Source organism: Helianthus annuus, chromosome 6, assembly GCF_002127325.2.
Source record: "Helianthus annuus cultivar XRQ/B chromosome 6, HanXRQr2.0-SUNRISE, whole genome shotgun sequence".
NCBI lineage: Eukaryota > Viridiplantae > Streptophyta > Magnoliopsida > Asterales > Asteraceae > Helianthus > Helianthus annuus.
The window spans coordinates 37963239-37989819 of record NC_035438.2 but is presented as its reverse complement, the minus strand read 5'-3'; the positions used below and the strand labels follow the sequence as shown (position 1 = coordinate 37989819).

At 35.4% G+C, this 26581-nt stretch overlaps 3 protein-coding genes and 1 long non-coding RNA gene across 4 annotated transcripts; 1 reads left to right on the top strand and 3 right to left on the bottom strand.

Annotated features, from left to right (window-relative positions):
* Positions 1–5658: 5658 nt before the first annotated feature.
* On the bottom strand, positions 5659–6904 carry LOC110863924 (protein LURP-one-related 10). The gene is made up of 3 exons (XM_022113137.2): positions 6602–6904; positions 6016–6246; positions 5659–5932 (listed from the first exon to the last, which is right to left on the bottom strand). Exons 1-3 carry the CDS (start codon positions 6842–6844, stop codon positions 5753–5755), a joined length of 654 nt encoding a protein of 217 aa, XP_021968829.1. The 5' UTR covers positions 6845–6904; the 3' UTR covers positions 5659–5752.
* Positions 6905–9488: 2584 nt separating this feature from the next.
* LOC110944613 lies at positions 9489–10437 on the bottom strand. The gene is made up of 4 exons (XM_022186268.2): positions 10288–10437; positions 10128–10211; positions 9856–10044; positions 9489–9745 (listed from the first exon to the last, which is right to left on the bottom strand). Exons 1-4 carry the CDS (start codon positions 10435–10437, stop codon positions 9581–9583), a joined length of 588 nt encoding a protein of 195 aa, XP_022041960.1. The 3' UTR covers positions 9489–9580.
* Positions 10438–17731: 7294 nt separating this feature from the next.
* Positions 17732–18733, top strand: LOC110944614 (serine/threonine-protein phosphatase 4 regulatory subunit 2-like). Its single transcript, XM_022186269.1, has 2 exons — positions 17732–17920; positions 18194–18733. Exons 1-2 carry the CDS (start codon positions 17732–17734, stop codon positions 18731–18733), a joined length of 729 nt encoding a protein of 242 aa, XP_022041961.1.
* Positions 18734–25413: 6680 nt separating this feature from the next.
* Positions 25414–26208, bottom strand: LOC118479770. Its single transcript, XR_004860539.1, has 3 exons — positions 25909–26208; positions 25781–25836; positions 25414–25709 (listed from the first exon to the last, which is right to left on the bottom strand). It is a non-coding gene; the product is annotated as an uncharacterized LOC118479770 (long non-coding RNA).
* Positions 26209–26581: the final 373 nt, after the last annotated feature.

The window sequence follows — 26581 nt, the reverse complement described above, 5'->3', positions numbered from 1 at the left end:
ACACCAAGTTTATGAGGTTTAATCCTCTGATTTCAAATGTCTCAACCTTGTTTTTAAGCTTAACCAACCATGGGATAAGTTGTAAGCATTAGGACATAGGCATGAGATGTGTTAGACACAAGTTGCATAGGTTTAAACAAGTTTTGAAGAACATAAAAATCAAACAGAAAGTTTATGGACTATTTCGGGGCATTTCCAGGTCTGATTTCTCCAAGGAGAAGTCTAGGAATCGAACCCCATGATTATCCAAGCAAGTAGGAAAAAGAATCAAGTGAATCGGATAAGAATTGAGTGAGTTATGCTCATTTTCGTGAAGGGGTGTCAATCTGCTCGAACCTTTGCTTTCAGCTACGGTTTGGAGGATGTTTTGAGAGTTTTTAGTGTTGCAAAAGTGGTAGGGAGGCTGGTTATAAGTGGTATTTATAGGGGGAAGGATTAGGGTTTCAATGGGTTAGGCTTTGGAAGTGTTTAGAAGGGGTTACACCTTGAAACTAGCCTACAAAACCCAACTATATGGGGCTGAATTTTGCTGAATTGGGGCTGCCATATTTCTTTATTTTTTTTTAATTTTTTAAAGACATTATAATGAGTAATTTTGTTAGTTAAGTTGTGTAATAATATGCAACAATGTTTCCCCTAACTTGTAACAAGGTGAAATATGAAATAAAACATGATTTAACTAGGTAAAAAGTGTAATGTACAAGTATGTAACATGTTTGTAAGTGACAAGTATATGTCACATATTAGATGATTAACCGTTGTATAAATAAGCATATTATTAGGGGTTTTTAGGTATCAACAATATAAGGACAAGCATGGACATGCATCGTGAATAAGTATAAGTATGAATTACAAATAAGGATTCGATGTACAATGAATTCGAACGTATGAACATGTATGAATATGTAGATGGTGAATTTAAAGAAATACAAATTTTATTTATGATCCAAGTCTCGGATTTTACAACGAAAAGACGACTATAATAATACAAGATTTCCAAAAATAGCATTACAAGGCGAGCTTTCTAATTATGGAAAGTATGAAAAAGCAGGGCGTTACAGGTATCTTACCCTTCCGGTTACTACACATCTCTAAATGATTGAAACATTCGGGACTTTGGCGAGAATAAAAATCGAGGAATGGGACTTAATCGACGAGATGCGGGTTTCACCCCTAACTTGACGATTTCGTACCCTAAATGTGGTTGGTACTCGTCGATCAAAATAAAATTTTGACACTTTGACGAGGGTCCACTAGAGTTGAAATGGAAATTACCATTAAGTTGTGGATGTCACTCCAAGCTTAATGGTGGAATTTCGTGCAAAATAGATTAAAGGTAGAATGAGAGTCGTTTACCAAATTGTGGGTTTCACGCCTATTTTGGTAAATTCTTCTCGTTGGTGTTACAAGAGTATAAAAATAGCATAAGTGTATTCATGTTAGTCTTAGGAAAGGCACATAAATTTAATCAAGAGTATAGCTAGGGAGCATGCATGGTAGAGTACAAAAGTTTTAAACAACAAATAAGAGGCAAAATTCGTAGAACTATAGATTAGGGCAAAAGCATGGCAATTTTTCCTAATTCCCTATAGTTATGGCTCTGATACCAATCTGTCACACCCCAACAGATGGCAGAAACATCGGGATGAGACGAAGTGTGTATAGATTGCTAGAGACTTCATAACACTAGGTGACAATATTTAATTAAACTCAAATTTCATTGCAATTGCTAGATTGTCATACAATATTCAAAACAAAATACAACATTGTTTCAACAAATAACATAACATTTAAAGATAAATAGATTAAAGGTGTGTATCTAGTCCACCCTAAACTTGTTTCATCATTCATCCATACTTCAATAATCAACCTGCAACATGTATTAAAATAGAGTTTCAATGCAAAAGCATGAGCGAGTATACAAGTTTGTTTACATAGCATAATAGAATAAAAAGGCTCAAATCCAACATGATTCATAATATGTGAATTACTAGTATGCAATTTTGGCGTACACTATGATCAAACCCAAGAATCCAACGCATAAAATAACCTAATCCCAATTGATAGCGGGATGGTAAATGTTTAACTTAACAATACCCCAAGTTTAACGGGCGGTGCGTAAATCCTATAGCGCTATAATTGTTAAGGTGGGCTAGCAAAGTTAATGAGCATATACGGTCCAAATCGTTCAACTAGAGCATACAGGAATCATAAGTAAAGCACATTAGTTTCATGTTTGTACAAGGATTGAGTATGTTTAGTTTAGTTTAAAGTTGTTTGCATAATTATACATGTTGCATCCCAAAGTGTAAAGGGGGAAAAAGGGATCGAGTATACTCACGGTGGTTGCAAGCTTTCCCACTTGAAATCCCGCGAGCGAGTTTGGTGGATGGATTAAGTTGGAGCACCTAGTCCTTCTACACAAGGAAACGTAGGTGTGTGAGTTTGGCGTTCAACGGAAGATTATAAATTTGGAGTTTAACATAACATAAAGTATGATATCAAAATAATCATCTTCAACTTACACTCCTATATGACACTACGTAACCACTAGGGTTATATTGTATTTCATGGGTAGTATGCCCATTAGAATCATACTTGGAGTGTTAAGTCTTAGATGGTATTCTACTACCTTAACATATAAACACAAGTTTAATATTAAAGGTTCGAATGAGTATATATATATATATATATATATATATATATATATATATATATATATATATATATATATATATATATATATATATATATTTAAGTTTAGTATTACATATTATTAAGTTCAATAATTCAAGTAGGAGGTAGAAGATTTAGATCTTCGTTTAGGCACCTCGAGTTATTCATGAATGTCATGTATGGGGTAGGAAGAACATGCTTCCATTTAGGGACCCCTTGAATGTTCACCACTTCACTTGATGTAAAGACAACCAAGGAGGGTCACGAACTAGGGTTAATACAAGTATGTAAATAATCTAAACTAAAAGAAATCATCAAATCATGTGAGGATTTTATGTTGGAACAACCCAAGTTGTTCCACAATCACTCATTCATCAAAGTCTAAGCTTGACATGACTTGTGGGTTAAATACCCTAACAAAACAGAAAGTTTATGAGGTTTAATCCTCTGATTTAAGTGTCTCAACCATGTTTTTAAGCTTAACCAACCATAAGAGGGGTTGTAAGCATTAGGACATTGGTGTGAGATGTGTTAGACACAAGTTGGATGAAGTTTAAACAAGTATGTAACAAAACATAAAGTTTTTGGTCAATTTCAGAGCAATTCCAGGTCTGATTTCTCCAAGGAGAAGTCAAGGAATCAAACTCCATGATTAACCAAGCAAGTAGGAAGAAGAATCAAGTAATTTCGTTAAGAAATGAGCAAGTTATACCAAGTTTAGTGCAAGAGTATGAATCTGTCCGAAAATGCAGATTCTTGCTTGTATTTGAGAGTGTTTGGATAGATTTGAGAGTGATGAAAGTGTCCAAGTGCTTGGAGGACCTTGGGTACTTATAGGAGAGTGATTAGGGTTGATTTGGGGGGTTAACTAGTGCTAAAACTCGGTTTAAACCAAAGAATCCCGCTCAAAAATGACCTGGTCGCGACTGTCCATCTTTTCTGCAGATATGAGGTCCAGGCGGCCCGCCTGAGGTATCAGGCTAAGTCCACGCGGGCCGCGAGCCCTTTGTGGTTCCGGATAAGTTTCATTTTTTTTACAGTTTGGCCCCTGAAGTTGTGTGTTTGATGCGTTTAGGGTATTTTAAGGGCCATATTTGCCATAAAGGCATAGTTTAAGATGTGATTAGGTATGAGGAGTATAAATCAAGTATCATCAAGCGTATAAGTATCAAATCAAGTGTCGTTCTCGTTCAAAATACGTTCAATGCATAAGTTTAGTTTAATTACAAGTTTCGCACATAGTTTCCAAGAGTAACGATTAAACATCGATTGATTCACGAAGTCGAACATACGAGCATACATAGAATGTGTATAACATAAATGTAACAAAATACAAGCTTCATTAATGATCCAAGTCTCGGTTTGATAATGATTACCAAGAAGGGAACGATTACAAGAATACAAAGTTTCCAAAAATAGAAACACGAACAAAACTTTCTATAAATGGAAGTACAAAAGAGTCGGGCGTTACATTCAGTTTGTATATTGTATCTTGTACAATCAGATTCAATTGTTCAGTTTCAATACAATTGCATATTAGGGTTTATCCCTTTCTTCTTGTTCTTTGTTCGATTGTTATTTTGTTCTTGATTGAATGGGTTGAATTCATGGTCTCCTGGGATCTATATTGGTATCAGAGCGAAGGCTCAAAGAATCAAAATCATGGGTTCAATTCTTCAATCAAGGTAAGGGTTTCGTGGTTCGGAAGAATCATCTGAGGGAAGGCAGGAAATCATCGGGCGAACCGAGTATATTGGTGCGGGTCTGAATGGAGGAAAAAGCGGTCGGGCGGCGGAAAAGGTAAACGGTACGCGCATGGGAAACCATCCTTCATTCGTAGAAATCACCAGTTAACAAGTCTCCCGAGAAGTTGATCCTGGATTCGCATATAGTTAAAGACATTGGGTTCAGAGATTGCCCAAGAAGGAGGAAAAGATACAGAGAAGGAAGGGAGGATAACATCACAAAGGTTAATCGCAAGAGACGGCGTTCACGTTGGAATCGCCTAAGGACTGCATGGTTGAAGATTGTTGATGGAATCATAGCGGGAACATAATGGTTTGCATAGTCATATGTATACATGGATGAGTCCGCAAAGTTTTTGGTGTAATGTATGACGAAGGTTGAAGAAACCAAGATTATAGTTTGCCCATGAAGAAGCATTCATTGTTCAATACTCAAACTTGGATCAACAATTAGGGGTGAATGTTGGCCTTAATTGTTTGATCAAAGTTTGATTAGAAGATACATGTCAAAAGTGTAAATAGTTTAAAGTTAGTTTAGATGGTGGTTACAAAATACAGGGACTAAAGGTGGCAAACCAGAAAATGATAACCACCACCCCAAGGGTTGCGAAACCCCTTGGGTTACACCTGTTGGATCATCGGCTTCATGGGAAAAAGGAAGAGACACATCGGTTTGAACTTAGGGACAAGAATCAACATACCTCTTCATATTCAATTACAACCACAAGATCCTAGAGACGCGACTATTCATGAAAGGACATGTCTCTACACTCACACCCTTTGAAGTCTATAAATAGATTAGGTCTTCAGTTTGTATATTGTATCTTGTATCAATCAGATTCAATTGTTTAGTTTCAATACAATTGCATATTAGGTTTTATCCCTTTCTTCTTGTTGTTTGTTCGATTGTTATTTTGTTCTTGATTGATGGGTTGAATTCATGGTCTCCTGGGATCTATACTATGCCTAGCTGGCATGCACAAACTAGTGCTGATGAGGCTTTGTGCCACTTGGCTTGCGCTAATCTAACTGAAATTGCTAAGTATCAGATATATCTGGTTTGGGTATGGCTGTATGCGTGCGACCTATGCTTGGCATTACGCATGTCGGCGCAAGATTTGGCACCATACCCCTTCAATGGTAGTCTTGACTTTTCATTTTGTATTTAGTAATTAGTATAAATTTATAAATATGATGTGTGTGTGTATATATTCATTCCAGTAAATATAACTATGTATGGATAATAAATTTGTTTGATAAATTTGTTGAGTGAATCGTCACAATAAATATTTATGCAAATCATACATAAGTTCTTGAGATTTCCAAAACATCTAGCCAAAAACTGAACCAATAACTTCCTCAATAACATCATCATCCGCATCTGAGCTATTCATAGCTTCAACAATTGCAATAAGTGTAACCACAAATGCATAATCCACATATGGATAAATTGTAACCATGAATTTGTCCTTCACAAACCCAACACTCTCTGGCGGTTCCATCTTGTGCATCTACAATCAAGAACAATTCAATTCATAGTTTCGGTTTGCGCTTGCAGATTAATTAAAAACAATGTAAAATTTTTGAAAATTACTTGTGCTATGACTGTTGAAGAATCTCCTACATAAATAGCGCAACTTCTCTTTGACCAGCTTCCTGTGATCTTAAAATCACAAGTACCCTTGCTACTAGTGTTGCTCCCCAAGAACACATGAACGTTCGTCTTGGACTGTATGATCTTTGGTGTTTTTGTGCTGAAAATCAAATCTGAATCGGAGTTACTGTCACCCTTAAACACTTTCCATCCATTATGTACAGTCCAGGTCTGGAAATTAGACAATTAGTTATTAGTCCACTATTGTTAAATATAACAACATCAAGGATTCAGACTAAACTACCACTCTACTAATATGTAGTTAAAAGAGTCTAAATGCAACCTTAAAATACTTGTTGGTATTCCGTCGCTAAATTTGTCCGTTGGTATTCCGTATGAGATAAAAATTACCCACAACCAAATTTATGGCGAAACATCACCAACGTATACTCGTGGGTAATCCGTCGAAAATCAGATTACCCACGACCAAAGATGGAACATCACCGCGGTAACCCACTACACTGACGGTTTTCTGACGAAAAGTGAAATAATGCCTAAAAAGATCAAGAGTTTTGTAATTAATCACCTTTTCGCGCATCAAAACTATGGGCCTGTCATCAACATCAAGTAGCACACGTTGGTTATGGTAGTTTGTGTTGCATGGTTTTACCTTGAACAATATTTTATGGTTAACATCTGTGATCAAAAGATCTCCACTAGAATTTATGACAATTATGGCTTCAAATGGATATGGTGCTATAAACTGAGACCCTATCACAGAAACTGGATAGGGTGAAGGTGTGTAAGCCGCGTAAATGGGTTGTGCCATTGTTTACGGTTAACACGCACTAGTGATTGTAGTTCAGTGATTGTTGATGAATTGAAGAACGGTATTTAACAAGATTAGGTTAGGAAGTTTGTTGACGCCTAAACCGTGTTGTTTGGACAATGTCAAGCCTTGGGTATGACTTCGTAAACACACCCATATCTAGGGATAATATATACAAGTAAAACTGTAAGATATTTTATTATCTGTTAATGAGGGACACGTTTATGTGATAGAAAAAACAATGTTACGCTTACTTCTACAAATGATTTAAATATATTTTGCTGGGAAATTTCAATAGTTGAAAATGACTTTTAATTTCTTTTATCATGTTGACTAATTCACACTGTCGATATTATCCATTAGAAATCCGTCAGTGAAGGAGGTAATTACCAACCAGAGAGGGGGTTATTTGATATCCGAAAGAAGATTGCGGAAGAAATTATTGAGAGATTGCAGACGGGATTTTTAGCGACGGATAACGTCAAGTTTTCCAAGTTCGCACTAATTAGATGGTTTTTCTATGTATTACTAAGGGGGGAGGGGGCGGTCCGTTATGGACTCCCCATCACTTAACACCGCCGCCACCACCCATATCACGAGTGATAGTTTTGACGCGTTGATATTATCACGCGTTGAACATATTGATGAATGAATGGGTGTGACTTGTACATTGTGTATTAATACTTGTACATTGGAATCCTATCACTAGTGATACCACCCCCACTACAATTCTATCACTAGTGATAGGATATTGGGTGATGACATGGCATGAGTTGATTGGATATTGGGAGTGATAGAATTCTATCACTAGTGACCACCCCTCCTCCCCTAATGGTATTTTTAACAATTTACCAACGGATTTGCGTTGGACTCGATTTTAACATGTCACGTGACGCTATAACTAGTCAATTCAATCTTACTGTTTAACATACATATGTACTTTCTATCTTTCATTGTTTTTTTTTCTTGCAATGATTATGTCTTTATATGAGTTTTACAACTATAAAGTAAAAAAAGTTAAAAGAAATTTATTCACCCCCAGTTTTTCTACTCCTAGAATGTAATAACCTAAATTTAAAAATATTTAGATACTCAACTAAACTTACCAAAAGATTTCCTAGTAAATCAAAATCGATATTATATGAGAGATGAAAGGGTTGGTTTACTAAAATATTTTAAAATCAACAATTAGTCAATCACTGCTTATAAAATATGTTTTGATGAAAATAATTAATTTGCCCGTTAAACAGTGATGCAAATTATTTAAACTTCTTTTATTGTAAAGTATTAAATTATGATTAAGGTGGTGGAACCGTTCCAAAATTCGGAATTCGAATTATATATCTATATTTTTTATTTTGTATTTTTCATATACAAAATTTTCCCGAGTTGCAAATTACATATTTAAATTCGAATCGTTTTTCTATTACTAATCTGGTTTACATTTACTTAGAAAAATTCCAATAGAAAGAAGTCAATTTGAATAATTTAACATGAAAACCGAATCAATGCACACTTCTAATGAAGATATACGACGTTTAGTTAAAAGATGATATATAGCATTGCTTGCGTTACAAGACAAGTATCTATCGACGACAAATACGTCGGAAACATGTCGGAGAAAGTGATCACCAATGAGTATCTATCGACGAAGCTCTGTCGGTATAATGGCTGTGGGTAATGTTATTTCCGATGGATTACCGACAAAGTTTTCGATAGATCACCTACAGACACGTGAACCGACGGATCAGTGACGCATCTTCTCCAGCCAAAAATCATTTCTCCAGCCAATGTTTTAATTACTTACAGATAGATTACCGACGATAATTTTCCAGCCAAATTATGTATATGGAACTTCCATCAGTAATGCGCCAGAAATATTGTTTAATAGAAAACATAATGGTGCATATCTTTCATTTTTCTGTAAACTATAAATTATTATTTTATTCCTTATAAAATATAAATAAACAAACGGAATATAAAAATAAAAATTTATTTATCACAAAATTAATCATAGTATCATGAAATTAAACACAATATTTGTTATTTACAAATAAAAAGGATCAGCATTAAACGGACGTAATCACCAAGACGAGTATCACTAAAAAAAAAAAAAAAAAAAAAAAAAAAAAAAAAAACCTATAGTGACAATACAGGTCCTCTCTATAGATCAATCACCCTATAGAGATGACATGTCATCTCTATAGGGTTTTCGTTCATTTTTGCTTTTTTTATAGGGATGACATCACTACAAGAACAGGGTACCTTTAGCGGCGACGGGTGTCGCCGGTATTGACCACTTTTGTCGCCGCTATTGACCATTAGCGGCGACATGTCGCCGGTAAAGAATCGCCGGTATTGCTGGGCCGGTATTGACCTGTTGTCGCCGGTATTAGTGGCCGTCGCCGGTATTGACCTGCCAGTTTTAGCGGCGACAGTTGTCGTCGCTAAAGGTGTCGCCGGTATTAACCTTCGTCGGTAAAGGTTGAAAAGCAATAGCGGCGACACATGTCGCCGCTAAAAGTCTGTTTTTTTTTAAATACAGCAGCTGTATATACAGCTGCCCAGCCAGTTTTACGGCCGAAAAAACAAAACCTGCCTATTTTCAAACAACGCACGCATACGCCATGAACATTATCAACATATACTAAAGGTAATATACTTAAAAACTACGTTTAAGTCGTACATTATATCCTACAACGTTTAATTAAATCCAAAGCATACATTAAAAACAAGTCACTCATCGTCATCGTTATCGTTGGGTTCATCGTCGGATTCATTATCGAATAAGTTGTCAGAATCGTAGTCTTTTGACTTTCCTTTTCCCTTTCCTTGTGAAGCAAGATAGTTGTTAAGTTGGTTCAAAAATGACGGGGTTTGGAACAAGCTGTTAACAAAATCCTACAAAAATAGATAGCAAAACGTATATTAGCATATTAATTAACGCTACCAACATATATTTAACAAGGAAACATGCATTCATTTGTCATTTTATAAATTGCGTAGTTTACCTCGGAAAAGGGTTCTTGCGTCCGAGATTGCGAAGACGACATGTTAGATGACGAGTGCGAGGACGTGTTGGAAGAAGTTTTAGGCCCCATCCCGCGGTACCATCCTCGCCGCTCACCCAACGCTTCCTGATACGGGGCAATTGGCGCACCCTCACCGCTCCATTCACTTGTCGCGTGTTGTATGTTCCGCTGTATTTTACGAAGATGATTAAATATATATGTGTGTATATATATATATATATTTGTTATAGAAAATAATACTAAATACTTACGTAATTTTGTTCAGCAACCGGATCAACCCAATTCCCTTGATTGTCCGTGTGGGTTTTAGCATACGTAGGTACCCAACCTATATACTGTTTAACATTAAACTTAGATTAGACATTAAATAAACAAAAGCTTACACACACGCACACATACATAAAACATTACATTTTTATAGGCGGTGCTACCGTACGAAGATGTCCCCCCACGATATGGGAATTGTTGTTTCTCGCGTACTAGTGTGTTGGCCTTGCTTCTTTTAATATATTTTTCTTCCCGGAAACCTTCGATGGTTCTCAACCAGTTATCATAGGGCATATCCGGGGGATGGAATGCCCTTGCACTCTCAAGATCATTGTAACCTCCCTTGCTCTTAAATAAATTTTTAGCATCGTGCTTGTGGTCAGAGTACCGCTTCATAAGCACAGCCCTAATGCCACCCGTCAAGTTTTTGGCCTCTATATCACGTTCCACTTCATCAAAATTGAAATTTTCCTACAAATTAAATAAAAAAGTTAAAATATCATATATATAAATTAGATTTGCATGTGCTTAAATATTTGATAAAATTTTATGCATATAAGTTATTTACCCGTAAGTGGTTCATGAGGGCATCCTTGTAATGTTGTTCAACGTTATCCCATCCAATTTTATCGAACGGGATGGACCGCCACATATACAGGCCGGCCTCCCGTGAAAACATATCCTGTTTTACCAACAGGGGTATACGTCACCTGCCTGTCAAACGTAAGCGATATAGCCCCCCCCCCCCCCCCCCCCGCTTTTACCAGACGCCTTAGTTTCTCGTTTTTTGCTTTCCCCCTAACCCTCTTCGGGGGAACCGCTGCAATTAAAACAAAAATAATTAGTAACAACATTTATAATATAAAAAATATAAGGACTACAAAATAATTTAGTAAAAGACTTACCGTCTGTCTCGTGTGTGCCACGAAATCCACCAGGAGGAAGCGGTGGATCACCAGCGCCGTCACCCCCATGTCCCCAGGGGGCCACATTAGCCATCAGATAAGCGAATATCAACAATACAGAAAACATAATCCCTATAAAGTTACAAATGTTACAACATGTGTATCTAATAGAAATTAAGGGAAAGTACAACAAGTGTAACTCAAATTACAATAAATATTTCAAACAAGTGTTTATCAATTACAAATCAATATAAATTACAATAACTTTTCTTTTAGTCAGACTCCACATAATCGGGATCATCCTCATCATAATCAGCCTCGACCTCATCACTATCAGTCTCGACTTCAAACACTTCATCGACGGTGGCCGTTGGGGGATCAACTTCAATTGAAGGCTCACCCGCAATAACATGAGAAGATCCAATTTGAAAGTATTGGGTCATGTCAATGACAAGTGGACAGTCAGATGAAGAGTTGTTGTCGACAATGTCCCTATCTTCTAAGTGTTTGTCAACATTTTGAACCTTATTGACGCGGTCATCACTTAATGGCCGATCCCAAATTCTTCGATGATTAACATTTTCGACTACCCACCTATGTTTATTTTTTTGGTTTCGAGACGTTTCTTGGATGAAGAACACTTGTTTGGCTTGCGAAGCAAATATGAGTTGATCGTCTTTGTCCCATTCATGTTCAGTGCTTATACTGGTGATATTATTGTCATGGTTTACACCCCTTTGAGTATCAAACCACTTGCACCGAAATAGGACAGTGGAATAATCATTTGTATAACGCAACTCAATAATTTCTTCTAATTGACCATAAAATTTCACACCGTTCTCTCCAACCACTTCCACGCCAGAGTTTTGCGTTGCGCATTTTGCATCACCTTCAAGTGTCTTAAACCTAACACCGTTGACTATGCAAGCAGTGTAAGTGTAAGCAGTCATTTTCGCACAAATTGAAAGAGCATACAACTCCGGGTGGAATTCTGGAGAATTTTGTGTTTTCATCGAATGGACCTAACAAATATAGAGTAATAATGTTTGTTATATATGTATTACCTAGCAAGTATAGAGTAATGAGTGTTATATATGTATTATACCTTATGGAGAAACCATCCCAGAAATTTGGTTTTAAGATCATCATGGGGATGTGTTTGAATTCACTACATTGATGACAAATATAAGAAAGGAATGAGAAATACCAATTAACAGATTATGAAATGTTAAAGATAGAAGCACTCACTTCATGTACTCCCTAACTTCTGCGCAGTTTTCGAGGACAAACCATTCCATCTTGCTTTTTTCGATGAATGATAGATATTTCTCCTTTCTTGCGCCAACATAACGACATTTGGACTCAAACACCCATAACTTTCTTTTTTCAACAACGACATCATCGTTTCTATCTGGGCGATTGAAGTTAGTCTGAACATCTTTAAGGTACATTGAACAAAATGTTAGAGCTTCTTCAAGCACATAACCTTCAGCTATACAACCTTCAGGCCTTGCCGGGTTTTTGACATAGTTCTTTAGTTTTTTCATGTACCTTTCAAATGGATACATCCATCTAAAAGCTACTGGACCTCCCGCAATCGCTTCATCAGGTAAATGCACAAGTAAATGAACCATAATGTCAAAAAACGCAGGTGGATAGATCATCTCTAACTTGCATAAGATGGTAACAATGTCATCCTTTGCTTTCTTCATATCATCCACCGATAGTGTTCTAGAGCAAAGTTGCTTAAAGAACATACAAAGGTCTACTATTGGTGTAGATGTATCTTTAGTCAAAAGCCCTCTAACCCGATTGTTTCAGCCATTGTGACGGCCGAATGTTTAGTTTTTCCAAGTCGGACCACGCATTTGGCGTGTCTTTGCTCTTATCGTTCATTAGAAGAGTACCGAGCAAGCTGTCGCACACATTTTTCTCTATATGCATTACATCTAAGCTATGTTTCAGCTGCAGAGAAGACCAATACTCAAGGTCAAAAAATATGCTTCTTTTGGACCAGTTCAACTCGAAATCTGACCGGGTTATCCTCCCACCTCCAAAATCTGGATGCTTGCCTGGTAGACGATTAATTAAACGACCTAGTTGAGCTTCTATGTCAGCTGGGCTAAACTGTCTCGGAGGGTCTCGTGTCTCGGGTCTCCCGTTAAAGTCGAGACTTGTTCTCCAAGGATGGTTGGCATCTAAGAACCGGCGATGACCAACATAAGCACATTTACCAGTTACACGTATTGAAGGAGTGTCTTGGTTACAAGTTGGGCATGCCATGTAGCCTTGTCCGCTCCAACCTGATAGGCTACTACGGGCTGGAAAGTCATTTATGGTCCATAACAACGCCGCCTTCATTGTGAAGTATGTGTTTGTTGCTGCGTCTTTAGTACGTACACCTGTCTGCCACAATTGCTTAAGCTCATCCACTAACGGTCTAAGGAAAACGTCCATGTCTTTCCCCGGTGATTTAGGGCCAGGAATCAACAAGGTCAACATGAATGTGGACTCTCGCATGCATAGCCAGGGAGGCAGATTATATGTGGTGAGTATAACCGGCCACGTGCTATGAGTCGAGGATCCACTACCGTTGTTAAAGGGATTAAAACCGTCAGCTGCAAGCCCTAAGCGAACATTTCGTGGCTCCATCGCGAAGTTTGGGTACTTTTTATCAAAGTCTTGCCATGCAGATCCATCAACTGGATGACGCATAGTCCCATCTTCCGATCGTCCGGTACTATGCCATATCATATCTTTCGCTGTGTGCCTTGAACAATACAAACGTCGTAGTCTAGGCGTCAAAGGAAAGTATCGTAACACCTTACGAGCCACCTTCGTGCCTTTTGTGTCTTTATCGACCCATCGACTCTCATTACAAACGGGACAATTTTGCAAGGACTCGTTTTCTTTCCAAAAGAGAGCACAATCATTTGTGCACACATCTATCATCTCATATGCCAAACCAATCTTCTTAAATGTCTTCTTAGCTACATAATATGAAGGGGAATCTTGTTGCCTTCTGGCATTGACTCTCGCAACAACGAGAGGAGTCGATCTACTCCTTCATTTTGAAAATGGTACGTATCCTTTATATTCATAAGCTTTGCTAAAAAGTCGATAGAAGAAAACTTGGTACAACCAGGATATAATTCTGTTTCAACTTCCTTCACCAGGTCTTCAAAATCATCAACACCGCTACCATCTCCATTCGAGTTCTCTTGGTTAAGGTATGTATCTTCTTCCATACGCTCCCCCCTAATGTCTTCAATAACGTTTACCATACCGTCTTGTGGCGCAACATCGTTTACTTCTGCAATTGGAGTCGTGTCCCTGTGATAGCTCACTTCGTGTATTCCTTCCAAAAATTGTTAATACGCAAATGGTATTTCATTTCTGCCATAGTTTTTAAGCCGGAATTTTTACATTTGGTACACGGACATCTAACTTCATCGTGGTTTTTTATCACTCTTTCACACATCTCGATAAATGACTCGAGTCCTTGCTTGTAGTGAGTTGAATGACGTGGGGAATCAATCCAACTTTTATCGATAGGCATTATGCAACTGAAAGAAAATCTAATTTAGGATTAACAAGACAAGGGTAGGCTGCTAAACCCACTTTTTGAACATTTTATCTCATATGTGAATGTGTATTACATGATTGTTTGTTTAAGAAAAATTCGGCAGCATTTCCTCTTAGCTCCCAAGTATATATGTAATGATATATATACCCGAGGAGCAAAGAGAAAATGATAACCGAATCCTTCTTAAACAAACAATCATGTAATACACATTCACATCCTAAATGAGATAAAGTATTCAAAAAGCAGTCCCAAGATAAACGGGGACAACCCGAAATTAATTTCTAAATCAATTTCGGGCGGGTATTTCTAAGCTCGTTATGTTTAAAATGATTAATTCAAACACGGGCACAGTTTTTTAAGCTTGTTATGTTCTTAATGATTGTTTTAAATTTTGGGCGGAACGTTATGTTTTAAATCATGATTTCAATTTCGATTGGGTGTTTTCTTAGCTCGTTATGTTTGAAATGATGAATTCAATATCAGACACGATTTTTAAGCTCGTAATGTTCTTCATAATGGTTTATATTTCGGGCGGGTATTTTAATAGCTCCTTATGTTTTAAATGATGATTTTAATATAAAGAGGGCATTTCCTAACTAATATATATTTGTCAAATTTAAATATAAATGTTTTAAAGCCTAAACATAAATATACAAATTATCAAACTTTAACATTTTTTTCAATCCTACACATTTACATCCTTACACACACATTTGCATACTTTATACAAACATACATACTAACATATACATTTTTCACCAACATACTAACATACAACAATTATACAAACATACTAACAATTTACAATTTACATACTAAGATTATACAATTTACATACTAATAATTATACAAACATACATACTAACATACACAATTTACATACCTAAACTAAAAATTATACAATTTCTAAACTTTAAAAAAAAAAAAAAAACTAACCATTATACAATTTACATACACATTTTTCAAATACACCTACATTATACAATTTACATACTAACAATTATACAAACATACATACATTCATTCATACACTTACATACCCACATACAACTTAAACTAAAAATTATACAATTTACATACTAACAATTATACAAACATACATACTAACATACTAAACTAAAAATTATACAATTTCTAAACTCTAAAAAAAAACTAACCATTATACAATTTACATACACATTTTTCAAATACACCTACATTATACAATTTACATACTAACAATTATACAAACTTACATACATTCATTCATACACTTACATACCCACATACAACTTAAACTAAAAATTATACAATTTACATACTAACAATCATACAAACATACATACTAACATACACAATTTACATACCAAAACTAAAAATTATAGAATTTCTAAACTTAAAAAAAAAAAAAACTAACCGGTTTTTCAGGTGGTGACCGGAGAAGTGAAGGTGGTGACCGGAGAAGAGATGGTGGTGACCGGAGTTTCTTCCACAAACACAAAAATACACAAAAAATAGCAAAAATTAAAGCCTATAACACGTATGTAACAAATATAGAGAAGAAATGTAACATAAAACAAGTTAAACTAACCGATTGGGCCAAAAATCGGGTGTCTCCGGCGGTGGAAGGAAGAGTTTTGGGGGGAAAAGTGAAGAGGAAAGAGGGAAAGTCGCTGATAAAGGAGTTTTACGTTTCGACTTTTAGCGGAGACAGCATGTCGCCGGTATTGATCATTGGTCGCCGCTATTGGGTTAACCAGGATAAGATTTGTGTGGCTAGGATTTAATGTGGGACACAGACTTTTAGCGGAGACAGCTGTCGCCGCTAATAACCTACTTTATGTCGCCGGTATTGCCTTTTAAGTCCCCAACCGTTAGATCAGGATTTTGATCAACGGCTGGGTTTTGGTCTTAGGGTGTGTGACACGGATCGACCAATAGCGGCGACATTAGGCCCGTCGCCGCTAATGGTGTCGCCGCTAAAGACCTACCATTCTTGTAGTGATATCCTCTCTATAAGGTGAAAATAATTTTTTTTTTGCTTTTTTTTATTCTCTAGTTTGTTGAATAAGAAACTCTAAAAAACGTTTTAACTTATAAAGACGACATGTTGTTTCTACAACTTTAAATATTTTTCTTTTAATTTAATTTTATTAATGGTCAATATATATATGAAAATCTAAAAAATAAAGTTTAACTTATAGAGACAACATGTCGTCTCTAAAAAGTTTGACTAGTAAAAAATAATTTTCATTTAGGCTGCAAAATTTCTCACCAATCCAAATTTGATTTGAAAAAAAAAGTCTATCGTCTCTATAAAGAAAAATATTTTTTTTTTGTTTTTTTAGTTTTGATTAATAAATAATTAAAAATACAAAAAAGTTATTCGCATGAGACGACATATAGTCCCTCTAAGCCCAATTAAGTTTATTAATTTATTCTTGTTTTTTTAACTAAAAATATATATTTATACCTATAGAGACGACATGTAGTTTCTAAAATGTTTGAAAGGTAAAAAAATCATTCAGGAGGCAAAATTTCCCATCATTCCATAAAAATTAAAAAAAATAAACTAACCTATAGAAATGACATGTCGTCTCTAAAATGTTTGAATGGTAAAAAAAATTGGGGAAATGGACTGTATCACCCTCAACTATGCAAAATTGGCCAATATCACGCTCAACTTTTAAGTTGACTCCCACCACCCTCTACTCGACAAGTTGGTGTCACTGTCACCCCTTCGTTAAAAAAAAACACTAACTGAGTTAGTTTTTTAAGCGTATGTGGCATTTAGATGATGACTTGGAAGCATACGTGGACAGAGCCTCAATAAATACCCCCTTTCCCTCTCTAATCAGTTGCATTTCATCAAAACCCAGTTATGTTCACCAGTTCACTTTGATGTTGGCAATCAAACCCTAGTTCCTTGACCATCGACGATCGCAGGCAAAATTCAGACTCCCAAGATGTAAGGTTTATGTTAGGGTTGATTGCATTGTGATTTTACACACTGATTTAACTTATGGAGCGTATACATGTTATGCTTTGGTACGGTGGTTGTCTTGATTTTTCTTTTGACCAACCTCAGTATATTTATGATAATTCTAAGTTAATCCAAATGGATTTTGATCATATCGCATACTTTGAGCTAGTTGATTATGCACTGGAAACCAAAGAGTATGAAAGTTGGGATTTTTATATGTATGGGATGGATGCGGATAATGGTGATTTCAAACTGTTTCGTGATGATAAAGATGTGTTGGAACTTGCAATGAAGGCTAAAAATTGGAGTGAACCGTTCATTGAAGTCTTTGTTCAACATAGCCCAGTTACGTCTGAACATAAGACCCACCACTGTTCCCAACCCAGTAAACCATAGGCCCAGTCCAGTTGCCAGTCCAGTACCCAGCCCATTAAACCTAAGTCTAGTTCCCAGCCCATTAAACGACAAGCCCAACCCAAAAAACTAGTACCCAAGCCCAGAAAAAAAGTAGTACACGTGAAAGTGGGTAGGGCATCTGGTAAATGTTTTACAACTCCTGAAGTCCCTAGATCTGGAAGTACATCAGGTGTTAAACAGGTTGTTGAAGAACCAGTACACGAGGCTTCATGGGTATTTGATATAGATAAGGAAACAAATCTTAAAGAGGTTGTGAAAGAATCAGTAAAAAAGGTTGTACAGGAAGAAGTCTTTGGGCAACATAGTGATAAAGAAGCTGATTTAGAACAGGACAGTGAAGACAGTGATTACAATGAAGAGTCCAGTTGTGATGATGATGAGGATTGTTATTCTGATGATGATGAGGTTTTGGAAGAATTGGTTGGCTTAGATTCAGACAGAGAAGATTTTGAATGGAAACAATCACAAGATGCAATTAAACAAGCTACCAAGGATGAAGAAGCAGCCACAAAGAAGATACTTGAAGAGTCTATCAAACATAATGAAAAAGAAGGTAATTTGCATGAATCTAATGATGCAGGTTGTGCACATGTAGAGGGATACAGTAATTATGAAGAATCAGGTGGTGATATTGCCACACCAGGTGATAGTGAAGAAGATGATGTTCGAGATAAAAAGTTTAAGGAAACTGCTCCTAGTGTAAGTGCACAAACTAACTGAAAGAAGTTTGTTTGGAAAGTTGGGACAAGGTTTGCTTCAAGGGATTCTTTTAAGGAGGCAGTTAGAAGATATGTTGTGTCTAATGGCAGGAATCTTTTCATAGCAAAGAGTGATAGCAAACAAGAAGGTCGTGTAGTAATCAAGTGTGTAGCAGGGTGTCCTTTCTATCTATTTTGTTCAATGCACACAGGGAAAGAATGTTACATGATTAAAAGTGTGAAAAACCATCACACTTGCCAAAAGAAACATGATAAAGAACAGGCAACTAACTGCTAAGTTTATAGGTGATGAGTTCCTACCTTTATTTAAGGCCAAACCACACTGGTCTGCTAAGGAAATCATAATTGCTGTCAGACAAAAGTACAAGGTGATTATAAGTAAGTGGTTGGCTTATAAGGCTAAGAAAAGTGCACATAAGAAGCTTTATGGATCAATGAGAGATCATTACAGTAAGATTGGTTCATATCTGAATGCATTAAGGAAAGCAAATCCATCATCAACTTTCAAGTTGGAAACTGCTCCACCAGGTTTCATTAATCTAGATCCAGAGGCCACATGTGAAACATTCTTCAGACTATTTGTATGTTTTGATGGTCTAAAAAAAGGGTTTCTAGATGGATGCAGGAAGGTGTTGTGCTTAGATGGGTGTTTTCTAAAGACCTTCCTTGGAGGAATGTTGTTAAGGGGATATCCTTGTAAACATGTATGTGCTGTTGCTGGTTTTTTACATAAGAATGCTGAAGACTATGTTGATGTGTGTTATCACAAAGATACATACATGAAGGCTTATGAGTTCTTAATACCTCCATTGCCTAGTGAAAGGTATTGGACCAAGATCAATCAGCCAATGGATCCACCACCAATCAAATCTGCTCCTGGTAGGCCCAAGAAGAATAGGAAGAGGGATCCTCATGAAGATCCAAAAAGGCCTGGGAAACTCACAAAGCATGGGGTTATAATGAAATGTAGTAATTGTGGGGTTAGAGGTCACAACAAAAGAAAGTGCACTGAGAAGGGGAAAACAACTGAAGGTAAATGTTATTAAGTTTAAGTTTATTCTTTAGTTAATTACATGGCTTAAAGTTTGTGTCTCAGGTGGCTCTGCTCCAAAGAGACAGAAGAAGTCAACTAAAAAGGCAACAAAGCAGTCCACTCAAGAGGTAACCCAGCAGTCCACTCAAGAGGCAACCCAACAGTCCACTCAAAAGGGAACCAACAAGTCAAGTCAAAAGGGAAAGAGAAAGACCAATCAAGGCTGAAGTTATATGTGATCTTTTGTGTTTGTGGCACTGTTATGTATGACTTATTTAAATAGGTAATGTTATGTATGACTCTAATATTTTGTCTAAAAACACCTTCTAGCAATGTGGGACCAGTTAAGTAGTCAATGTATGACTTTTCAATATTGTTTGACTTTTTCTATGTTTTTTGACTTTTGTTGTTGATTGAGTCACACATTGGTGTACATATTCCATTATGGTCATTGTGTACACTTTAATAGGTTGACTCAAAAATTGATGACCATGCTTTCTGTTTGGTATGTTTCGGTCAGTCTACAGTTTGGTTTGGTGATTCTGCTGTTTGGTTTGGTGATTCTGCTGGTTGGTTTGGTGATTCTGCTGTTTAGTTTAGTGTTTCTGCTGTTTGGTTTAGTGATTCTGCACTTTGGCCAATTTTGATTCAACTTACAGTTTGACAGCAGTTTGGTTTAGTGCTTCTGCACTTTGGTCTGCTGTTTCTGCAATGCACTTGCACTTTGGTTCAAAATTTGGCCAATTATGCACCTAGTTACAGTTTGAATGCAAATTGGTCAAACTTTGGCCAATTTTGCACCTAGTTATGCAGTTTGAGTCACTTGCAAGTGCAGTTGCACTTTGGTTCATATTTTGGCCAATTATGCACCTATTTACAGTTTGACTGTAGTTTGGTCAAACTTTGGCCAATTATGCACCTATTTACAGTTTGACTGCAAATTGGTCAAACTTTGGCCACTTTTGCTTTACACAGTTTGTCAATTTTGGTTCAAACATTGGCCATTTTGGCTTCATATGCAGTTTGAGTCACTTGCAAGTATGGTCAACATGTACATTAACTTAGATGTCCAGTTGAGTCAAAGTAACAAAACACTTCATTTCATAACAAGTGGGCAGAAATGGTTACAAACACTAAATACCACAACAGTTCATTATCAATAAATACTAATTCCACAAATACAACAATATGGCAATTGCAATTACAAAGGTTAGCACATATGGTTTCTTCGACTTCGTCTTTGTGTCAAATCTCATTGCTTTCAAGTTCTTGTTCTCTTCTATTAACAATATATTGTGTAATTCAAGGTTCTTTATCTTCAGGTCTTTAAACGTCACTTGAGTTGAGGTGCCGTATGAACGTTCAACGAACATCTTATCAACATCTTCTTTCCAGAGGAAGAATTTGCAATCCCCTCTCTACAAAACACAACAACTATAAGGAAATTGCAATGGAATATCTACATAACACCAAATTGATATGCAAATTCAACTTACAGGCCAGTGAGAACACCTGTAAAATTCTTCACCATGTCTTTCACTTTTAAGACCAGCTACTCGAAGATGACAGTACACATTTCCATCCAAATCGACCTTGAAGACTTTTGGTTTTTGAATTAGACCAGAGGTAGAAGACGACGACATGTTGACTGAATGTTTCGATGGGCAATTAGGGCAAGAACGACTATGGGGAGGAGGTATTAGGGCAAGAACGACGATGACCCTCTACCTGCAATTGATCTTCGTCTGCAATTTGATGGGGAGAAGATGAGATTGTTTGGGAATTAGGGTTAAATGGTTAAAGTGATGTTAAACAGATGATATATCAAGTTTCTGTCCACGTATGCTTCCCAGTCATCATCTAAATGCCACATAGGCTTAAAAAACTAACTCAGTTAGTGTTTTTTTAACGAAGGGGTGACAGTGACACCAACTTGTCGAGTAGAGGGTGGTGGGAGCCAACTTGAAAGTTGAGCGTGATATTGGCCAATTTTGCATAGTTAAGGGTGATACAATCCATTTCCCTAAAAAAATTCATTTAGGAGGTAAAATTTCCCACCATTCCATAAAAATTTGAAAAAACAATTAACTAACCTATAGGAAGGACATGTCGTCCCTATAAGGAAAAATAATTTTGTTTTTTTATTGTTTATTAATAAATAATTAAATATAAAAAAATATTCACGTGTAGAGATTACATGTCGTCCCTATATACCAAATTAACCTATAGAGACGACATGTCGTCCCTATAAGTAAAAAATAATTTTGTTTTGTTTTTTTATTATTTATTAATAAATAATTAAATTTAAAAAAAATATTCACATATTGAGACGACATGTTGTCCCTATAAGCCAAACTAATTTAATACCCGTCCGATGGACGGGTTACTCTAACAACGTAACAAACAAAAATAATGTATATTGATGGTGTTTCGGTTTGCTTATCCTTTTCTTCTTTTCCATCTCCTATTTGAAAAAGTTACAACCATCTAACTTTTCCTTTTCTTCTTTTCAAACCACAAAAACTCATTCTCAACACATTATCCAAACACTACAAAAATAACCTATTAACTTTTAATAAGTCAAAAACTTAAAAGGAGCTCAAAGTAAGCAATCCTAAACACCTACATTAAGTGGACACAAGTCTAAACAACATTATTAACAAAAGCACAATTTTTACTTTATAAAACGAAAACGAACGTGAACAATGTACAACCACAAAGCAATATAAAATAAAAGTGATAGAGTGATAAAAAATAAAATGATGTCATTTTAATGCAAAAGTAAACGGTAGACAACACTGGGGGAAAGTGTTATAAAAATCAAAGATGGCCTCATTTTGGCTTTTGGATCGTCCTTTTTAACCTTAAAGATGGCCTCTTTTCGACTTGTATGAACCTATAAAATCATAATACACAAGAAACATTAATTTACATCCATTTTTTTTTCGATTCCCTGTCCCATTTTTGGATGAATCTACTTGTTTGGTGGACGGATATTTATTCATATCACAATGACATAAGTTTTTTTTTTCATTCTAAAGACAAACATTCTAAAACTAATATTAATTTATTATAGTCCAATAACAACCAAAATCAAAAGCCACATATTTGCAATCCCATCTATCTTGCAATGAGAGTCACTAAAGTATATTAGTCTTTCATGTATATAAATAATCGTTCCTCATTATAAGAACAATTAAAGATTTTTTTTGAATAAAAGCTAAGTGTTTAATATTAAAACATCGACATTTAAAATATGTTTTCTTTTAATTTATTAAACAAAACATCATATACAAAATGGGTAAGAAATGTTCAGATCGTGTATGGGCCACCCCAAATTAACAAATGGATAATATATAAGCACTTCTAAAACCTAACCCTAGCACACTTGCATGTCTTCTAGATATTTCGCCCCCTTTCTCCTTTCTCTCTCATTTTTGTTTGATGAAAGCAAGATTGTTCATCTAGTTCGATCCGATTCGTTCTTTGTTATTGTCTAATCATGGTTAGATATCCTAGATACTTCGGTCCAGATGATCCCGTTTTCAGACACTTTGATCAGATCAATGTATGATTGCTCATCTAGTCCGATAAGATTTGTTCTTTGTTCATGTCAGATCAAGGTTTGATGTTCTAGATACCTCGTCTGTACGTTGTTATGATTATAAAGCTGGTATTGGCTTTCTGAGAGTTTGATATGCATTTTCTCATATTCTTGTTGTTGATAAATATAGGTACTTTGGATCTTATAACGTATAAATCGCTGGTGATTTATAAAGATACTAAGATTAGCCTAGAATCTTGAGTTCGATTTTGTGATGGTTTTTTGTCATTTCTTGAAGAAGTTGAAACAAATATTTGATCCTATGATTAGTAATTAGTTGTTGATGAGTGTCTTACAATGAGTTAAGTTTTGTTTCTAAGTATTTATATGCTATTTTATTAAAAGGGTTTCCTGATTCTTTTTTTGATATTATGTATTTATCTATTTATTAGTTCATGTATAAACATCTATTTATCAGTTCATGTATAAACAATAATATCTTATAAGTCTAATATGAGATTCTTTTGCCTATTTAATATAACTTTGAGGTGCTATTGGATAAAATATTGAATTAAGTTGTGAACTTTAAAGTACTTATTAAACCGCCTTTTTATTTATGTTTACTTTTTCTGGTGCTTAAACTTATCTTTTAATGGGATAGAGCAAGTTCACTGGAATCTTATGGCATGGTACGTGTTTTAAGTGTGCTGCTATGTTTTAATATACGAACTTGTGTTTATTGGGATGTGTGCTTTTATGGTTTTTAAAAAGTAAAGATATCAATATTTAAAAAAATCATTATTTTTATTTTTTAGATCTTTGTTTAAACTATTCTACTTCATTTTAATGGAAGTAATTTTTCATGTATTTCAGGGTTTGACCCTGTACAAGCGATAAGCGAATGGGTTGGATTTGTCCCTATACAAGGTTTGGTCTACCAAGCCAGGTATGAACCTTTCATATATTTTAGTGGGCTACTGATAAGCGAATGGGCTGGATTTGACCCTATACAAGGTTTGGTCTACCGAGCCAGGTATGAACCTTTCATTAATTATTTATGTATAATTTGTGTTGTATTTTGTTTAGGATCTAAAAGGTTGGAATGAACCGAAAATAGTTTTTAAAATTAAACCGAAAATCCATTTTGTGATTAGAGTCTTGTGGTGAAGTGTCATTAAACAAAGTAGGATTTTTCATGGACATGTTTAACGATTAGGATTATTTAAGATAATATTTGAGCTTTTAAGAAATATCAATTTTTTTATAAAATATTCAAATAAGTATGAAGATACCTAATAACAGCTTGCAAATATAATAATGCTCTATGAAGGATAAAACAATAATGAACGAAAAAGGAATAGGACTTTAAAACTTGAAAGAGAATAGGTAGAGAGAATCCTACATATCTTTAGATTTGTGTAATTTTTCCAACGTATTTAAAACAATTTCAAACACAATAAACAAAAGAAGTGTTAGTACCTTGTCTGATCTGAGAACACAAATGTAAAGATTTTAATATGACATACAAGTTGTATTTATTGTACTCAATATAATGGTTGATCATATCCCACCGCCCCTCTCTTAATTAATAGTCTGATTTTTTGCTACAAAAGGTTATTTAAATATAATTACAATAATATATGAAAACAAATTCGACATTACGTGAGTATAAGAAATATATTCAACATTACGTGAATGTAAGAAATAGATTCCATATTACGTGAATATATAAGAAATAAAAATAATATACTCATAAATATGTGTGTAAAATGTATGCCCAAACAACATATTACATTATTACCTCTTCACTGATATAAAATAATCACTTTAAACCTTCACTTGCAGGTCAGGTATTCCATCTTTTTGTGCCTTTTCGATTGTAGCTGGTGACTACAGAAAGAGATATATGCGTTAGAAAGTAAGGTATGTGTTAATTGTGGATTGTTATGGATTAGAGAGTACCTTGTCATATCCGAACTGGTTGTCATTGATTATTTCAGCAATTTTTTGAAGCTTCTGCAGTTTGTATAAATTTAGTTTTTACAAAAAAAAAAAAAAAAAAAAAACAAAGTGTAATGAAAATAATATTCTAACCTGCTTCATTTCCATGTCAAAGTTTCCAGCAGGCTCTTCATATGAGAACAGGACAAATAATAACAATAACATTAAGATAAACCATTATTACCCAAACCTTTTAGCTCGCATACCTGCCCCTCCAAATTGAATTGCATTAATGTTTTGTAGTTTTCTTGCATTAATGTTTTGTAGTTTTATTAGTAAGTTAAAAATAATAAACTAATAAAAAAACATCTGTAACAATTTAAAAAAGTGAGGTATTAAGTATACCATTTCAGAGTTGTGTGGGCCAGGAATAACAATGTGAACGGTATCTTCAGAAAACTGTACATTGCAAACATATTACATGTTAACAATAAACTAATTAATAACTAATGTAAATTAATCACTTTAACCTTCACTTGCAGGTCAGACGTTCCATCATTTTGTGCATTTTCGACCACAATGGTAACTACACAAAGAAATGCATGAATTAGAAAGTAAGGTATGTTTTAATTGCATATTAATATGGATTAGAAAGTACCTTGTCAAATCTGAATTGGTCGTCGTCGATTATTTCAGCACCATTTTGAAGCTTCTACACTTCGCAGAAATTTAGTAATTACAAAAAATAAATTAAGGTCAAATAAAATAACTATTTTAACCTACTTCATTTGCATGTCACAGTTTCCGGCAGGCTGTTCTTTGTTCATAATTGATGGCTTTGGAGGTGATTGATTGATGGTTGCAGTTTTCAGAAAAGAATGATAAATGATTCAGTGTTGCTACTCGTTATATAAAAGCAAAATAAACTGCAGGAACCACTATCCTTTTTTTTAGGAATTGAGTTGGTTAAACCCTCTAATCCACATTTATCAGAGGTGGTTTATTATTTTAAAACAACTGTCAGCAGGTAGATAATGGGGCAGAAATACATGGAGCACCTAATTTAGAGGAGAGAGGTAGGACGTGGGATGGAAGCAAGAAACCATTTATAACCTACTTAAACTGCAGGATTGATAACCCTGAAATACGGACAAAGAGGGGAGAGTGGGGAGTTATTTGGTAACCTGCTAAAACTGCAAGTAACTGTCGAGAACCGTCATCATAACGGTTAATTTTGGGAGTTTATGTGGCTAAGATTTAATCTCAGCCAAATCCAATGGTCATTATTGATTTCAAAGTTGGTTACACTTAATGGGAACCATAGATATATA

What these genes read in the sequence shown, in the direction of transcription:
- LOC110863924 (XM_022113137.2), bottom strand. Translation starts at nt 6,844, where the DNA reads ATGGCACAACCCATTTACGCGGCTTACACACCTTCACCCTATCCAGTT. An exon ending in TAGTTTTGATGCGCGAAAAG is followed by an intron (nt 6,247 to 6,601) that starts GTGATTAATTAC and finishes TCTAATTTCCAG; the next exon opens with ACCTGGACTGTACATAATGG. An exon ending in CTTCAACAGTCATAGCACAA is followed by an intron (nt 5,933 to 6,015) that starts GTAATTTTCAAA and finishes TCTTGATTGTAG; the next exon opens with ATGCACAAGATGGAACCGCC.
- LOC110944613 (XM_022186268.2), bottom strand. Translation starts at nt 10,437, where the DNA reads ATGCCCTATGATAACTGGTTGAGAACCATCGAAGGTTTCCGGGAAGAA. An exon ending in GTAGCACCGCCTATAAAAAT is followed by an intron (nt 10,212 to 10,287) that starts GTAATGTTTTAT and finishes AATGTTAAACAG; the next exon opens with TATATAGGTTGGGTACCTAC. An exon ending in CGGTTGCTGAACAAAATTAC is followed by an intron (nt 10,045 to 10,127) that starts GTAAGTATTTAG and finishes CGTAAAATACAG; the next exon opens with CGGAACATACAACACGCGAC.
- LOC110944614 (XM_022186269.1), top strand. Translation starts at nt 17,732, where the DNA reads ATGGATTTTGATCATATCGCATACTTTGAGCTAGTTGATTATGCACTG. An exon ending in GGAGTGAACCGTTCATTGAA is followed by an intron (nt 17,921 to 18,193) that starts GTCTTTGTTCAA and finishes GGTGTTAAACAG; the next exon opens with GTTGTTGAAGAACCAGTACA.